Source organism: Lonchura striata, chromosome 20 (assembly GCF_046129695.1).
Source record: "Lonchura striata isolate bLonStr1 chromosome 20, bLonStr1.mat, whole genome shotgun sequence".
In the NCBI taxonomy this organism is placed as follows: domain Eukaryota; kingdom Metazoa; phylum Chordata; class Aves; order Passeriformes; family Estrildidae; genus Lonchura; species Lonchura striata.
In genome coordinates, this window is record NC_134622.1 from 8710277 (window position 1) to 8728382 (window position 18106).

General features: G+C 51.0%; 2 protein-coding genes across 3 annotated transcripts in view; one reads left to right on the top strand and one right to left on the bottom strand.

The window, feature by feature from the left end:
- Positions 1-1124: 1124 nt before the first annotated feature.
- TLCD3A (TLC domain containing 3A) lies at positions 1125-5667 on the bottom strand. The gene is made up of 5 exons (XM_021524903.3): positions 5458-5667; positions 4247-4330; positions 1967-2180; positions 1769-1864; positions 1125-1394 (listed from the first exon to the last, which is right to left on the bottom strand). Exons 1-5 carry the CDS (start codon positions 5577-5579, stop codon positions 1125-1127), a joined length of 786 nt encoding a protein of 261 aa, XP_021380578.2. The 5' UTR covers positions 5580-5667.
- A 148-nt stretch (positions 5668-5815) lies between these two features.
- Positions 5816-18106, top strand: part of VPS53 (VPS53 subunit of GARP complex) — a 63358-nt gene continuing 51067 nt past the window's right edge. For both annotated transcript variants that reach the window (XM_021524901.2, XM_021524902.2), the window contains exons 1-4: positions 5816-5943; positions 8424-8504; positions 9538-9587; positions 10365-10431. In XM_021524901.2, coding sequence (XP_021380576.2) covers positions 5860-5943; positions 8424-8504; positions 9538-9587; positions 10365-10431 — 282 coding nt within the window. In that variant the 5' untranslated portion in view covers positions 5816-5859. The remainder of the gene's footprint in view (positions 5944-8423; positions 8505-9537; positions 9588-10364; positions 10432-18106) is intronic.

Here is an 18106-nt window from a genome sequence, read left to right on the forward strand (position 1 = left end):
AAGGCACGTTATTTGCAATGAAAACAGTGAGATACAACATCTGTAAAGAGTTGCAGGAGTTTGTAACATCAGCTGGTCTCAGTGGTTACTGTGGAGTCTCTGCAACAACAACCAGGGGTCGGAAGAGGCCCTTTTTGTTTTTTTTACACTCTATCCAGAACAGCAGCAGTGGTTGGGACCAGATCCAACACCCAAAAAATCCAGATTTCGCAGAGCTTGGCTGCTGGTTTCAGACAGAATGAAAGGCACAGAGTTGTCGCAGGTCTCTGGGCACGGGGGCTGTGCCAGTGCAGTTCCCTGCCTGGAGCAGGTACAGGAGCTGCAGGAGGAGGTGGCTGTCCTGGCTGGTGCTGGCTCCAGGGGATGAACTCGGCTGTGGTCTGATTGCACACACCCTGTGGTGCAGGGCAGGCTGGGGAGCCTGTACCCATTTTGCTATGGAAATGGGCTGAACTGGCCAAGGACCAGCTCAGCATCCTGCTCTGTGGTTGCTGATTCCTTCTGTGCAGCCCCATGGGGCTGTTTCCAGGGTGTGGTGGTGCCAGCTGGAGGGCAAGAGCAGAGCAGGGCGTGCCAGGTGGTTTTAAATCCCTGCTGGGGGGGATGCAGGCCAGATAAAAGCAGCTGTGGTTAGGGGAGGGAAAATTGCAGCCCCTGCCAAGGAAGGGCTTGGCAGATCCTGCCCTGTGACAGCAGAACCATGAACTTGTGCCCTCCAGCCCTGCTGGGAGCACAGGAGTCTCCCGAGCCACTTGTGGTGAAAAGCACCGTCGGGCTGAGTGGAGCTTGAGCTCAGCAGCAGCAGGAGGTGAGAGGCCGGACAGGGCTGGAGTCAGTACAGGTCAGGCACGGCTCCGCAGAGCTGTGCTGCGGCTCCAGCACAGCTCCCATGGGCTGCAGCATCCCCGCCCTGGCCGGTGTCCGGTGTCAGCGCCGGGAGCCGCCGCGGGGCGGAACAAACCCGGCTCCGTGAGCCTCCGTTCGGCCGTGCCGCGGTGCCGAGCTTCCAGGCCGGCAGGAGCACACGAGGAAAAACCTTCCCGGACACGGGAGGTGCTTCCAGCTGCTCCCCGAGGGAAGGGCCGGGGGCTGCCCCGTGCCAGCCCCGGCCGTTACCGGCTCCGTTATCTGCTCCGGTGGGCGGGAGAGCCGCCGTAGAGCCGGGCGGCCTTGCGGCAGAGCAGGCGGAACCAGTAGAGCTGGGGGGCGATGAGGGACGCGTTGGCGATGTTGCAGTGCAGGGGGATGCGGAACGGCACCAGGTAAAGCGGGATCCCCACCTGGCGGGCGTAGGCCGCGTACATGAAGGGGAAGAGGAGGATGCGGCACAGGAAGAAGGTCACCAGGATGACGATCCCGTTCACCTTGTGCAGCAGCGTGTCCTGCATTTTGAGCTGGGGGAGGAAGGGAATGTGGGGTGAGCAGCGCTCCAGAGCGCTGGTGGTGCTGGTGAGCATCCAGGAGAGCTGGAGGAAGGTGGGGTGGGAAGGGATGGAGGAGGGCAGAGGAGGAATGAACGTGGTGCAGCACCAGCTCACGGCACAGCCCCCAGTTCTGGGATGCCACTGGGCTTACAGGTGGGAGAAAGGGATGGGACACTGGGAGGAAGGCAGCACTGCAGGGGAGATTTGTGCTACAGCTGTGGGGCTGCCCCTCTCTGAGACACCCCCCCAGCTCAGCCACTGTCTGGAGAGGGCTGATGGAGCCTGGGGCAGGGGCAGAGGACAAATTGGGGACAAAATCCCCAACCCCACCCTTAGTGACCTACCTGCATGAGGATTTTGCCCAGTGAAACAAAAGGCGTGCTCAGCTCTGCTGTGAAGATGCAGCCCACAAAGAAGTCCCCCAGCTCTCCCCTGAAATGCTGTAAAGAAAGCCAGCACTGAGCACGGGACCCTGCAGAGAGGTGGCCAGGAGCCAATACCCAGCTATCCAGGGGCTCCTGGACTCCTGCAGCAGCCCTTACCTGGGTGATGGGGGTGAGCACGATGAGGATGAAGAGGTGGTGGGTCACCATCAGCCTCTCCTGCAGGAGGAAGCTCCACACGCTGGCCAGCGAGTGCTTCTTCTCCAGGATCCCCTTCTCCTGGCTCTTGTGCCAGTGGCAGAGGTACATGACATAGATGTCGTAGGTCATGTAGGGGACCAGGACCCAGATGTATTCCACAGCCAGCCAGTGCCTGAGAGGGAGAGCACACTCAGAGGCATTAAAACAGCTCCCAGCACCTCATGATGCTCTGGGAGGTGGAAGAATCTTTAGGACTGAAATGACAGCATTTCAATGGGTTTTTCAAGCTGAAAGGGGGTGAATTTTAACTCTGTTTGGCTCAGCAAGTACAGGCTGACCCAGATAAAAGGTGCCTGGTACGTGTGGAGGACAGATCTCAGTGCTGACCCTGCTGCTGCTGGGCTGTGCCAGGCACTGAGCTCAGCCTGGCCAAGCACAAACACGGCTCTAAGGAAGGATCCTGATAAGCCCCACAGCCAGGTGTTTGCTGCACAGGCCAGAGGCACAGCATTTTTTGGGATCCAGCACCAAGCCAACACCTTTGCACAGGTGATCTCCCTCCTAAACCCTTGGATCCCCCAGAGCTGGTGCTTGGTGGTGGAAACCCCTAATCCTGGGTCTCTCCTGCCTGTCTCACTGCATCAGCAGCTGCCTAACCCAGGGAATGTTTGGGAAGCATGTGGAGAACTCAGAGTTAACCAGGGATGGCTGGCCTGGAGTTTGGAGAGTGAAGCACAAAATATCCAATACAGGCAATAAACCCCCATGAGGCGTTTGTCAGTTGGGAAATAATTGCAGGCAGCTGCCTGTTCCCAAAGCATGTTGGAATCCTGGTTGCACAATCTGGGCAGCAGCAAGCCCTGCTCTGCAGGGCCACCAGCCTCCTTAAAAAAGTCCTGTGTGAAATCACACTGATGAAATTAAAAAAAAAAAAAAAAAAAAAAAAGGCAAAACCACCCTTTGCTGTTGCTTGGAGAAATGTAGCTTGGGGCTTAAATCTCTTTTTGCTCTCCTGCCATCCCAAGAAAAAAATTTATTGCGGGAGTTCCTGCTCCAGATGGAAAGATGTGAGTGGTGTGAAGCACAGGTGGCAAGTGATTGTGTTTACAAACTTGCCCAGGGTTTTGGAGGGCAATTACAGCACCAGCAATATAACGATTGTCTGCCTCTGTAAATAAACTGGCAAATTTTACTGCAACCTTTGTGATGCTTCCTGGCTTGCTGTCTTGCTGTCATTCTGCAAGGCCCTCCCTGCTGAGCACTGGGCTCAATTTCCTCCAGATTCAAAGAAAATCGAGGTCTCTGCCCACAAAGTGTTTGCACAGAGCCCTTGGCCTTGAGTACACTCAGGCAAGCAGACAGCTCCGGGGGAAGGAGGGCTGCTGGCAGCACCTTCTGTCTGTGTGGCTTTGGGATTCATCATCTGCCTTATCTATACAGCAGAAATTTTATTTCAGAGCAAAGAGTTAACTCATAGACTGCCTGGGTTAAGCAGGTCTGAGGAATCTGGGAAGGTATCACTACCTAGAACAAGGCAAGATAATTCGTATCTGTGTATTAAAGACAGGTCTGCTATGGCCAAGGTGGCAGCCCTTCCTAAAAATCACCCTAAAATCGGTGTGTGACGGTCGAATTCCAGCTCGGCATAATTATATTCTTCCCTCCTGCAATCTTCTCTGCTAGTCTGGATAATAGCTGTGTTTTCAAGCCTTCTGACCCAGATTACACTATCGCTCCTCCTGAGAGCCACTTCTGGGCAGTTTATCTCAGAGCACCGAGAGCAAGGCAGCAGGACTTTCCTTCAGAGTGAGCTCCATCCCAGCTTTACCATTCCTGGACTCTTTCAGAATCCTTTTGGCATGCCTTGGTGCACCTCTGAAATCAGTTCTCACCGGGTCTGCTTGACTCTGGAGCAATTTCAGTTTCCAGCAAGGAGACTCCCGACCCCTTCAGAGCTGCTGATGTCTGTATTTCTCTTTCATACACAGCCCATGTTACAGCCCATCCTTTGAGAACACCCCCCAGGCCTGAGCAAGCTGCTGCTGTCTGGGGGGTGCACAGCCAGCACATTGCCCAACCCTTCCAGCCCAAGTGGGAGAAAGAGGAACACAGAACTGCTTTTCCTCTCCCCTTTGTACGTGCAAGCCTTTGGCAGAACACCCTCCAGCCCCGAGCTGGCTGAGCACATCCTCGGCACGCTCCCCACGGGGCAGAGGGACCAGCTGGGCTCTGGGTTACCTGTCATGCACCACGTTCTTGCAGCTGAGCACAACCGTGATCCCTGACAACGTTGCCATCGTGGCTTGGACCGTTGACACCAGCCTGAAATGGAGAGAGAGGACAGGGGTCACCCCAAAAGTGATCCCCCAGGGGCTGGGGCACAGGGCTGCCGCAGGAAAGGTGGTGGCACTTGGATGCCCGCTCCGTGCACACCTCGTCATGGTGAGGATGTGTGGCAGTGCCAGGCACTGCCTCCCGGGGGAATCGTGCCAGGTGCCGTCCCTTCCACCCCCGTGGGTCGGTGGAACCGCTGCCGGTTCCCCGTGGGCAGAGGGAGGGAGAGATGCAGCGGAGCATCCCCGCCCCGACAACGGTACCACGGTGCGGGGTCCGGCGGGGCAGGGCTGGGGGGAGATGGCCGTGCTCGGGGGGATGCTCTCACTCGGGGGGGATGCTCTCACCCTGGGGGATGCTCTCACCCTGGGGGGATGCTCTCACTGGGGGGATGCTCTCACCCTGGGGGGATGCTCTCACTCTGGGGGATGCTCTCACTGGGGGGGATGCTCTCACTGGGGGGATGCTCTCACTCGGGGGGATGCTCTCACTCCGGGGGATGCTCTCACTGAGGGGATGCTCTCACTCGGGAGGATGCTCTCACTCCGGGGCATGCTCTCACTCGGGGGATGCTCTCACCCTGGGGGGATGCTCTCACTCCGGGGGGATGCTCTCACTCCGGGGGATGCTCTCACTCCGGGGGGATGCTCTCACTCCGGGGGATGCTCTCACTCGGGGGATGCTCTCACTCGGGGGGATGCTCTCACTGGGGGGATGCTCTCACCCTGGGGGATGCTTTCACCCTGGGGGGATGCTCTCACTCCGGGGGGATGCTCTCACTGGGGGGATGCTCTCACCCTGGGGGGATGCTCTCACTCGGGGGGATGCTCTCACTGGGGGGATGCTCTCACTCGGGGGGATGCTCTCACTCGGGGGGGATGCTCTCACTCGGGGGGATGCCCATGCTCGGAGCGTTGCTCCTGCCGCCGGTCCTTGCTCCCCCCGCGGGATCTGGGCTTGGGACAAGCAAGGACCGTCCCGCGGAGCATCGCGGCACCCCCGGGTCCAGGCTCACGGCCGGCGGGACTCGGTGCTCTTGGCCCGCCCGGATCGCTCCCGCTGCCGCTCCCGCTGCCCATCCCGGTCCCGGCGGGTCCCGCCGCTGCCGCCCGTACCTGCCGCTGAGGAGGATGCGCTCCTTGAGGCTCCATCCCGGGGCGGCCCAGCGCAGCACCCGGATGCAGAGGATGAAGAGCCCCGGGAAGAAGGCGGAGGCGAGGGCCAGCGTCCGCCACATGGGGACGGACGAGCGCGCTGCCTCCCGCCGCCGCTTACCAACAGCCGGCCGGGCGGCGGCAGAGCCCGGCTCGGCTCGGCTCGGCTCGGCACGGCTCGGCTCGGTCCGGACCAGCCCCGCCGCTCCCGGGACGCGCCCCGCTCCGCCGGGCGGAGGCCCCGCCCCCGCGGGAAGCCCCGCCCACCCGGCGAGGCCCCGCCCACCACACGAGGCCCCGCCCACCGCGGCCCCGCCCGGCGCTGCCGGCGCCGCCCCTCACGGCGGAAGCGGCGGCGCCGCCATGGAGGAGGACGAGCCGGAGCTGGAGGCCGGGCTGGAGGCGGCGCTGGAGCTGGCGCCCGCCGTGCAGGCCGCCATCGAGCAGGTGCGCCGGGCGGGTCCCGCCGCTGCGGGGACGGCCGCGGCCCGGGGCTGCTCGGTGCGGGGCCGCTCGGCGCGGGGCCTCCGAGCGCTCCCCGCCGGCCCCGCGCCTTCCGCCGCTGGGCCCGAGCCGAGCCCCGCCAGCCCCGGAGCGGCCGGGCCCGGCGTGGCTCGTCGTGTCGCGGTCGGTGCCACCGTGCGGTGCTGGCTCGCCGCAGGCACAGCACCCCGGTGCTTTGCTGTTTCAACCCGTGGCTCGGCTGAGATGGGGATAAGCGAAGCGTCCTGCTTTGGCTTGTGGTGAAACACGGGGGGGTTTCATTCAGAGGGTGCTGGGCACTGCCCAGGCTCCCCAGGGAATGGTGCCAGAGCTGCAGGAGAAGTTGGACAGTGCTCCAGGGATGGACAGGGATGCTGGGGTGTGTGTGCAGGGCCAGCAGCTGGATTTGATGATCCGTGTGGTCCCCCAGAACTCGGGGGATTCTGCGTTCCCTGAAACCCTTGGTGGCACTTGGAGCCCATCTGAGCATCCAGGGTCAAACCATGGCTCTTGTCCTCTGTGACTGATCCTGCCCTGCCTGCAGCCACCCTTCCATTCCAAAGACCGTTCTCTGGAGCAGAAGTCTGGGCAGCAGCAGTGTTTGTCTCACATAGTAGCACTCAAATAAGTTTTTTGCGCTTTTCTTGAGTGTTGAGGCTTGTGGGTCGCTTTTGGTGGCCCTCCTGGAAGAGCAAGGGGTGACCTTGGGAACAGGTAAATTAAATGTTAGCTTCTAAAGGGGACCTCGAGCCTCTGCACTTGCAGACATGAGCTTTTGAGCAGTGGAGAACCCACCACATGCCTGGCTGAATTATTTTAACAAAGACTAAAGCTGTAGGAAAATATTGACATCCTGAGCACTGGGAGAAGTTGAGGATGACACCACCTGCTGCTTTCCAACTTCTTCTCAACCCAATTATCCAGTTGTTCCTGTCAGTGTTCCTGAACCAGTTTTTGGGGCAAAGCCTGCCCAGTTCTGGTTAAATGAGCAGAGCTGGCTCAGCTGCCCTGCCGGAAGCAGGGTGGGGAGCACAGGCAGAGCTGGTGCCTCACCAAATCCAGGCTGACATTTCTGATTAATAGGTTGTGACAAACTCCTGGGAGTGACAGCTCCTGCAGCTGCTCCAGCTGCCTGCAGCACTGATCCCTATCTGCAGTTTGAGCTCCTGAGCACCTTTATCTTCACATCTCACCTCTTGTTTCATCTGCTCTTAATACTTGTGGAGATATAGGGTTTGTGGAGATTGAGTGTGAGCTGTGAGCAGGATGGGCTGGGTGTGATGCTGCATTTACCATGGGGTGATGTCAGAGCATTTTCTTCTCTCACCACGGACTCATGCATGTTTAACTGCTGCCTGCTTCTCCTCAGCCACAGGAGTGACTGGGAAGGCTTCCCAGGAGGGCTGGTTCAGGCAGAATTTGCTTTGATGTCACAGAATCACCGATTTTACAGTGCAAAATGTGTAAAACAGCATAAATGCTGCTTCATGTGCCCAGGTGTGAAGGCTTTCAGTGAGCAGGGAGATGCTGTGGGGTCAGCTCTGCTTTTGCCAGGGGGGTGTTGACCATGGAGTGCAGAGCTGGTGGCTCTGAAAATATGGGACAAATAGCAGAATTTGGCTCTGTAGTAGCAGAAAATGGCTCTGTAAATATGGGACAAATAGCAGAATCATGGAGTACTTCGGGTTGGAAGGGGCCTTAAAGACCATCTCATTCCCTCCACCATCCCAGGCTGGTCCAAACCTCATCCAGAATGGCCTTGAACCCTTCCAGTGATGGGACATCCACAGCTTCAGGGTGGTAGCAGAGAAGGGAAAACACCACACTTCAGTCTGTGGGGACAAAAAGCAAAGCTTGGCAGTCGTGTTTGTGTTCTTTGAACTTCTGAGGAGAGAGGAGATCTGTTTGCACCACAGCTGCTCTTTCCCCCTTCCCAAATCATTCAGCAGATTGTGTTTATCTTCCCCTTCTGTGAAAAGTGGCAAACCCAAGTCTCCAGAGAACTTGTGCAGCCACTCCTTAATTCATCACGTTTCTTATTACAGGGCTGTGGAAAGCAAATCCTCTGTCTGTCACCATGAGGCCTGGCAAAGCTCTTGCCAAGAGCCTGTTTGTTCCCAGACAACAACAAAAGCATCAGCATGGTTTGGGATGCAGAGCTCATGTGTCTTGGGAATTCCTGGATGGATGGATTGTGCCAGAGCTGCGTGTGGAATCGTGTGTGTGAATTATCTGTGTTTATCCAGGCTAATATCCACAGGAATTTTGGGAGGTCATAGCCCTGCAGAGCATGTGGCTGCTCTACTCCTGGCCACTTGTTAGAGATATGCTGTGAAACACAACTGGAAGCGGGTGCTGAAGGAATTAAAAGTCATAGAAACTGTATAAAGTTACAGAAATTACTGATGATGGTTGATTGTGTTTGTTTTTCTCCCTCTTTGCAGGTATTTCCCAGCCAAGATCCACTGGACAGAGCAGATTTCAATGCTGTGGAGTATATTAATGCTCTCTTTCCCACTGAGCAAGTAAGTCAGGCTCCAAATACTCTCAAAACTTCATTTTCACACTTTTTACTATCTGATTTTACTTCCACACTTAACTATCAGGGTAACCTGATTAGCAAAGGACAAAGTAGTGTTTAAACCTGTACCCAAACCTTTTATTTTAAACACTAGCACAGGAAATAAAGCTTTGACAATAATCACTTCTTAAATTTGCAGCTCACTGGGTTTGCTGTCATTTTGTGGTCTCTTTCCACCCAGAGTGCTTCAATTAAAGTCCTGCTTTGATTTGTGGAAATAAATTAATGGAATAAATTTCATAACTTGCCATATATCAATCATTGGTGAGTTCCTGGGGATTTTCAGCCAAATCAGGCAGGTGTTGCCTGTGCAATATCACAGGAGATTTTGAACCCAATTTTTTCTTTTGGGATGTAAAGAATGAGATTGCTGTGGGCCCACATTCCTGCTTTGTCTTCCCAACTTCAGCCCCAGGGGGAGTTTTTGGCTTAACCTCTTGCCAAACAGAGATGTTTCTACAGGTGAAATCTGTGTCTTGAGGCTGCTCCAACCTTTGCCACGTCTGAGATCCTCTGCAGTGCCGTGGTTTTGGCTTGCAGCTTTCTCTAGCGGTGTGGCTTGGCTTTTTTCCCTTTGCCAGCAGTGAGGAGCTGTTTCCCCAGCAGTGCATTCAGTGCATCTCCTTCCAGCCTGTTTTCTGCGGGTCTGGGCTCTGCAGGGGGGTCTCAGCCCAAAGGCAGAGGCTCTGTCCCCATCCCCAGTGCCCACTGGAGGTCACTGTCACACCGTTCTGCTGCCAAAGGACAGAGCTCAGGCATGGGGGAAGCCCTGACCTGTCTTTTTCTGCTCTTGGTGATGTGACAGAGAAGCAGCTGAGTTGTTGTCTCAGTTCTTACATCTGTAAAACAAAGCCATTGCTCTCCTCTTCCTCAAACCCCTCTGTGATGAAGTGTTTGGGATCACAGCTGACATATTCCTCTCTAAGACATTCACCATTTCACTTCTTTCTGATTTTTTTTCTTTTCTTATATTCCAGTCTTTGGCAAACATTGATGAAGTTGTGAACAAGATCAGATTGAAAATAAGGTAAATATTTCTGCATTTCTTTGCATATCAGGTCTGATGGTCAGCAAAGTTCATAAAAGCAGCCTTTGTGCTGCAGCTGACAGGATTTAGTTTGTTTAAAGGGCATGGATAGGATCAGGCTTGAGTCTAATAGTGGCACAGAAACAATTATAATTTTTATATTTCACTTCTGTTAAGTGTTCTTCAGGCTGTTTAAGCTGATGGGTTGCAAAGTGCAGCTTTGAAAAACAGCTAAGTATCAAAAATACAAAATTTTTGTATAGTTTGAAGGCTGAGTGAGCAAACTACCCAGAAGACTCAGTTGCCAAGAATTCATTGCTTTTGGGGTCAGAATATATATTGTAAAAAGTCTCACTCTCTATTTTTGAATTGTCATTATTGGTCCTAAAAGTACAAAATAAACAAAAGTGTGCATGAAATACTTAAATTTTCTGTGCTGGCTGATACTGCCAACATGAAATGATTGAGACAGCACTTTCACATGTGGGAAGTTGAAATGCAAACAGACAAGGGAGAGCTGATAATATTGCTTAAGGGAACAGGAATGCAAGAAACCCTGGTTAAATTAGGAAATGAATTTTTATTTTTGCAACAGGACTTTGAAATTGTGCAAGATAGTGCCATTGAACAGAGAGAGAGGGGGGAAATAATGACTTTAGCATTGGTTAGAGCAGGTTTTTTTTGTTTTAAATTGGTTCTTTAGCTCTCAGGATTCCCCCAGTTGTTTGGGTCAGGCTCACACAGGCTGGGTTTGACACTCTGGGGTTTTTCCTGCAGGAGGTTGGATGACAACATTCGAACTGTGGTGAGGGGACAGACCAACGTGGGACAGGATGGCAGGCAGGTATGAGCAGCCAGAAGTGCCAGGGCTTCTCAGCTTGGCATGTCACACTGAGGAGTGGCTCTGGCAGACAAAACTTCACTGCTGCTGTTCCCGAGATGCTCCTGTGCCTCTGACACTGATGAGCTGCTTGCTCAGCAGCTGTTCTGACCTGCCTCGCCCTCTGAAGGGAAGTGAATGAGGAATTGATTTAAAGATTAAAAGCAGGAGGCGTGTGTGCCACTCTGGAGCTGATGATAAAACGAGCAGCACTGAACAGGTACAAGTACATTTGATCCTGGCTAGGGATCAATACAAGGCTGTTTGTCCTTTTCACTGGTTTGCTGAGCTGTCCCAAGTTGTTGGTCACTGTGCTGATCACTGGCTGCCTCTTCCTCTTGCAGCTCCTCTTCACCCTTCAGGTTTTCACTTGTTTTCTGCCTGACAGAGGTGTTTGCTGGGGGTTCAGTATTGGTGAGCACAGCCATGTCTGCAGGGACTGTGGGTGCTCAGCTTGGCCCCTGTGTCAGCTGATTCTGAGGTCTCACCTGGTTTGGCTCTATTTCCTGTCCTGTTTTAGACCAGGGACATTGAACCTTGAACTATCAGTCAAGGTTCCTCAGTAGCTTCTTAATACCAGCCTTAACACTGGCATGGGGTAATTATTTTCCACTCCTTGCTGTCACTGCAATTGGTATCTGTTTCTAATCCTATTTGTGCCACTGAGCCCTTGAGGGAATTATTTAACCTGCCTATGCTTTTCTGTTGTTTTAGAAAAACATGAGAGATGCTCATCTGTCCTAGCAGAAGCAGTTGAATCATGGATGTCTAAGCACTGCTGTTAAACTGGGGATGTGCTTGGGCTGTGGCTTACCTGGGAGTGGTGCTGCCTGTAATTACTGTGCAGGAGTCAAACAGGCAATCAGGTGGGGAGGCAATTACAGAAATTGAGGAGGGAGTGGAAACTGGTGCAGTGCTTGGAGAGTTTGGCTGTGATTGGAAAGTTGCTGCTGTTGTAGCCTCTTGGGCCCATCTGAGAGGATAAATTCTCTGAAAGACCACAAAAGAGTGAGACTGAGAAGAGCTGTGGGTGAGATTTGCCTGGAGTCCCTGAGGACTTGGAGAAAAGGATGAACACGAGCAGTGCCATGATCAGTGATCACAGGAGCATTTCTGTGCTTTGCTCAGAGCTCTGTCCTGTGTCTGCTTTCTCACTCCTCCATCCCTTTGAAACTCTCCAAGGCGTGGACAGATGGACCTGCACAGTGTCCTGCTCTGAAGCACCTGGAAGGCACAGCTGTCTGTGCTGCCCTTCCTGCAGTTTGGTTGTAAAGGAACCAGTTAAAATCCTGACTAAGGAAAAACTTTCGAGTGTTCACTTGTGTGTCCTTGCAGGACATATTTCAAGTGGTGTGGTGCTGCAGTTAGTCACAAATATTCCTGTATTTAGCTGTGGATTTTCCTGTTTTCCCTCATTTTGCTGCTTTGCAAAGTAGAAGCAAACTTTAAGATGGATGCCAGAGCATGCAGTTGCATCAGCTGAGGCCAGACAATCTCCCAGGAGCACAACTGTTGTTTCTTACTTTGAGATCCTAACAAACACTGAAACCATTCAATTATTTAAAGTGTTACTTCTCTGGGAAGAAAAATATATTAATTCTGAAATGCTGTGAGCTTTTTATTTCTATGTTTCTAGTCCAAGGTCATCATCTCACGCCTGGGTATGCATTTTTTGTGTGAATTGCTGGAATCACTGTTGGAATGGCAGGACTTGGCTGGGTCTTGAAGTTCAAAGCAGTGAAGGAGCATCAGCAAGCTCAGATTTTGGAGATCACAGGGACCTGCAGCAAAGGAAGTCACTTTACAGTGCTGCAGAACTCTTGAATGGCATTTTAGTTTGAGATGGAATTTGATATTTGTCACCACAAAATCAGAGGAAACCTAGAAGAAACATTTGCTGTTGTTGTCACCCCTGCACTGTGTCCCTTGAGTGTCCTGGGTGCTGTGTGGGGGAGTGAGGCAGCTCTTTTCACATCAAATCACCCTGTTGATAGCAGATTGTGGGGGTGAAAACCTTGTTTTCCAGCTCCAGCTGCCTGTTGCTGTGCTGAAAAGTGCCATTGTTTTACCAGCATATTCTCAGGGGGAATCAAGGACACTTGGAAATGTTTTTTATAGAGTAAGAGGCATGACTTCTCCCACTTGGAGAGGATGGGTTTTATTTTCCAATGCTTGGTAAGAAATTGTTTTGAAACAACTGAAAACAAGGTGCTGTTAAGGCAAGTCAGTTCTGTGCTTCGAAGGGCGTTGCCGTTTTTCTTATTTAGTTTTCCTCGTAATTTGTTCCCACAGCAAAATTAAGTTCTTGTTTCTACTGATCTTAGATTCTTACTAAATTTGTAGGAAACTTGTATCCTCAAGACCAGTATTTCCCTGCAAAATTGGATTGACACATCCACATGGATAAATAGTGTCATCCTGTGAGCCTCACCCTTAGGCAGCCCAGGATGAAGATCATTATTGCATTTTGTCATCATAACCACAACTGCAAACCCTTGATTAGTGAGGAAACAGTTGGCAACCAGCTTTTGCAAGAGGTTTGAAACAAAGCTTAAAGGTGGCCACATCAGTAAGTTTTATCTCTGATCTTCTTCCATTTGTAACTCTTACCATAAGAGACTCTCCTGCCTGTAGTGCACAGTACTTGCAGCATGCTGGCTTTTGGAGAAGTCAGAAATTTTTGGAAAATTCCTGCCTTTTGATTTCTATCACTTGGCACACCAAGATCCAAGAGGGACAATCCATCATCTGAAAGGATGTGCCATAAATGAAAGTGCATCTGAACTCTCATTTTGTAGCTGCTTGAATTTCAGTGGGAGCTCAGGATCCTGTGTATTTAACTGCTGGATTGAGCCTGAAAGGTGTTTTTCAAAAACCTCTTCATTTGAGTCACATTCTCTCCTAACAGCTCCTGATACTGTGGCCAGTGTTTGCCAGCATTGCTGACTGTGTTGTGTTGGAGATGTCCTTGTCTGAGGGGTAAATAATAGCTTGAATAAACATCCTTTCAGTCTCTGACTTCCTTCCAAAGGAAATACAACATTGGATGCGGTAACAGAAGAAAAAAAATGTTGTTTAAGTCAAACTAAGCCAGGAGGGGATTCTTTGCTGAGTCCCTCCCTCAGCTGTCTGTGCTGGTCCATCCCTGCTGCCCTGGCAGGTGAGGGAGCTCAGCCTTGCCTTTCCCATTTTCTGTCAGCCAGAGCTGTCCAAAAAATGCTTGGGAATCTCGTGCAGGCACTTCATCCAATGCTCCTTGAATTACTGGGGTTTATCACCAACCTTTTTTGGACACCAGTGATCCAGGCAGGTTCCTGGAAGACAAGCTGAGGTTTATCAGCCATGCCAGCCTGGTTTTTTTGGAGGAGAAGGGGTTATTCACCAACTGAGCCCAGCAAGGAGCTTTCCAAAGCTGTCTTGTGGAGAGCTGCACCATCCCAGCTGTCCAGGAGAGGGGAGCCCAGCCTTGGTTTTGAGAGCAGGAAAACATTTTCAGAGGAATCTAAATCCCAGTCTGACCCAGTGGGGAATATGGAGTGTGCAGCTCTGGAAATGTGCTCTCCATGCTCCTTAAGGAAAAAGGAGACCTCAGAGATAGGAAGTCCAAAATCCTGATTACAGATCCAGCTGCTGTGCTCCCTGTGATGGAGTCTCCTGTCCTGTCTGGCTGGGGTGATTGGGAATATATATCTGGTTGGGATTACACTTCTGTGCCCCTCTGCCTACTGAGGTAATGGAGCAGGGCTTTGAGGTGAGTTAGAACTATGAGAAGGCATTTCAGTAAGAAATTTTTATGTGAAAATAATTTTTTTTTGTCTGTCAGCTTTTAAACTGTTCCCCAAACAGTCCTGCTCATGTACACGTGTGTGGATAAATTAGCAGCGAGGTGTCTGAAAAACCAGATTTTGAGTCTAAAAATAAAGGCCATCAAATAGCTGTGGCCCCAAAAGAGTTATTTAAGCTGCTCTAAAGACAGGAATGCTCCCTTCCCTACAAAGCATAACATTTCCCAGTTCAAAGCATCTGCCTTTTTGAAATTTTGCCCTAGAATTTCCTCCAAATGCAAAAGCCTTAAAATAGTCTGGCTCATTTGGCTTCCCCTTCCTGGTGCGATATTTCAGCAAAATCTGCAGACAATGCCCTGAACCTCAGAAATTATCTCACTAATGATCCTTTTTTGGGAGGAAACAACAGCCGTGGGTGGAACATTCCTCTGTAGGGCGTAACAAAATTTTCCTTGGGAGTCCCAGACTTGGACTATTTTGGATGCCTTGGGAGAGGCTGGGAATGCAGGAGCTGCTGTGCTTCAGTTGTAACAGTTTCTAGGGAGCCAGTGCTATGCGATTTTTCCTCTGGAAGGTTTTTTTTTTTCTTTTTTTTTCCCCTCAGAGCTGCTGCTGAACTGGAGTGTGGGCTGACCTTGCTGAGAGCTGCAGCCCAGTTGTGGCATAATTTCCTCTGTGCCCTGGGGTGCAGGATAAAAAGTTCCCATCAATTTTTCCATTCTCTGTATGGTTTGGTGGGTCACTCCTCAGTTGTGTTTGTTGCTGGAGCTCCTGCGTGGACTGGCTGTAATTTTTTTGACAGTTGCTGACATGCCTTTACTTGTTGTTTGGCTGAAGCTGCTTCACCTATCAGGCTTTTGTCCTTGTAATAAGTAGCCTCTGCATCTGCTGCTGGTTTAACCCTTAGCAGTGTTTGTGCAACCAGGGTGAATAAAGGTGAGGTGGATTCAGCTGAAATCCAATTTGGAAAGAATCAAGAGCCCCAGAGCAGGCCCAAGATCCCAAATGGATTTGTGGCTTGATAGTTTGAATCTCAATAAAACCCAACAGGCTTCTTTCTGTTATCTCTGGTCCATCTTTTCCCTTCCTGCCCTGTGCACACAGTGTATGTAAATGACTGAATTGCATCAAATAAGGACTGTGTTTCAAAGAAAAATGTGGTTTATTGCTTAATGTGTCTGACTCCGTTAGGATCTGGCTCAATTAGTGCTAGAACAAAGTTTAGTGTTAACCAGAAGAGCAAATAGATGTGCCTAGGCTGGGAAAAGCTTTGGATGTTTCTCATGGCTGAAGATACTGGCTGATAAATTGGATTGCTTGGGTTGGCTCCTTCTTTGTTTTGCTTCATGAAAACAGTGATATATATTTTCTTTCTCATAACTCCAGCAGTACAAGAAAAGGGATGGCAGCTGCTGTGGTCAAGTAATAGGAATATATCCTTGCTGCCCAGACAGTTCAGTTGGCTATCCCATCCTTTGGTCAGCCAGAGCTGTCCTTTCTCCTGGCATGTGCAAATGAACATCTGGGCTCTGCAGCTGTGGGGAGACTCTGCCTGCCCTGCCCTGGGTGTGTTGCAGTGTTTGGCAGTGTTTGAGCCTGTGGAAAGAGGAGGCTGTGTCTGGCAGAGAAAAATGCCCACAGGTTGTGGGTTTGACAAGGTCAGAGCTGGAAGTATGTGAAACACTTCCTTGGTTTTTCTTCCTTTAAACAGAGATCAGGAAACACTTTGCAGAATCAATACAGGGAGGAAGGAGGAGATGAAGATGGAGAGTGAGCAGAAGAAGAGGGATGCAGTAGGAGTGGGGTCATCTGCTGCTTTTCTGAGCAGTGTCCTGAGCCCCAGGGCAGCTGGTGGGTGGTGTCACCACAGTCAGTGGCTTGTCCCCTCCAGTTTTGTGAGGGCAGTGTCACACTGTCAGGCAGGGAGGTGCTTTTGTACCCTGTGTCCATAAACCTGTTTAAGAAGCAGCTCTGTTGCTTCAGCCTCCTTCCTTCACTTCCCCCTCCTTGTGTGGAGGTGACTTTTCTGACTGCAGGCAGTGTTTGACACTGAACTGAGGCACTCAGTGCCTGCACATCTCCTACCCTGGGCACTTTCCTGCCATTTTTAAAATTTTATTTAAACACATGCTCACTTCCAGCCATCGAATTCCAGTGCTGCTTCCTTGGCCACACTGCCCAGGTTTGGCTCGTGTGGAAGGTGTTGATGCTGCCCCTGCTGCTGGGACAGCACTGACTGTCATAATATCTTAATAAATAACTAAACCTAAGTCTCTGAAATATTTGGGGGCTATTTTGTGTCACAGTCCCTGATGTTGTAAGCACTATCTTTCAGTTATGTTCATTCTCTCCTGCCAGGCTAAGCTTTATCACCTGGATTTTTATGAATGGGTCATTATTCTGAAATGTGAGCATATGAAATATGACTAGTGTTAGATTTCAATTCCTTTTTAAGATAGTGAATGGATTGGGGTTAAATACAGCGTTGTAAGCTGTGTGACTTCATATATTTTATGAAAAGTCATGCCACAGATTCTGTAAGGCTCCAACTGAGTGATTAAAGTCCCATAATATTCTTTTGTAAGCCATGAATAATAAGCAGGAGCTGAGCTGCCAAAATGAATCAAAAGTGAGTTTCATTCAGAGTCATTTCCCTAGTGAATTGTGACAGCTGGACAATGTCCTTCCCTTGTAGAGACACTGAGCTTTTTCTAGCCCAGAACACGTTCAGTGAACAAGGTTTCAGGTGAATGGCATGCCAGGAAGAGCCAGTGCTGTTTATTCTCGTGCTGGCATAACTTTTGCCATCTGCTGCAAGGCAGGAGCAAGTCTGAGCTTGACCTTGCCTTGTGCTTCAGTTCAGGGGATGTTCCTGTCCTGCAGCCTGAGGCTGGCGATGGGGTTGTGCTTGTGCTGGAGGTGCTGAAGGCACTGCAAGCTGCAAATTGTGACCAGTCCTGTGTGGCTTTGATGCCACCAAAGCAAGAAACCCAGCTTGAAAACAGAATTCCAAACAGGCAGGAGATTGTGTCTTACTGTGGATATTTAGAATTCTTTTTTCCCCTCTTTTTTGTCTTTTTTTTTTTTTTTTTTTTCAGTTGTTGCCTCACATTTTTGATGTGTGGTCATGTTTATTCCAGCTGTGTTGCATCCATACTTATAGCAGGTAAACTGACAGGAATTCCACTTGGAAATCCCTACTTGCAGGGTTCCTGGAGTGGTTTTCCTTTGCCCCATTTATATTTCCTTTAAAGTCCTAACCTGTGCTGATTTTGACTGGGGCAGAGAAAGAGCTCCATCCTTGTGATGAAAATTAACTCCACCCCAACCCAAACCAGCACATGAACCTGGATATGAATTCATCTTGCAAAATCCGATGTAACTTGAGTGGCTGCTGAACTTATCCCCCACAGAAGTCAAGCTCTGATATTGCAAATATCACTGACTGCAGTGTGCAAACAAATCAGCTGGAGTCCCTCAGTCATTTGCAGTCTTCCCAAATAAATTCAGTGTGTTTTCCCTCTGCTCAAGCAGACACAGGGAGCTCCAGGATGGAGGGAGGATGAGCAGCACTGCCAGGGGCACTGGGTTATCCAAGGCTCTCCTGGGCACAGGGAGGTGCTGCAAACACCTGCAATCAGGATGTCAACACAAACAGGAGGGCACAGACTCACAGTTTGGCTATTCTGACATAGATAAGGAGAATAATGAGTGTCTGCCCGGGGAGATTTTGCTGCATGATAATAGTGTTTAATTTTGGGCGTGGGGCAAGGCTTTGGCTGCTCACCTGCCATGTGATGAAGCTGCAGTAACCTGCCATGAGGTGATGATGAAGCTGTACTAACCCACCATGG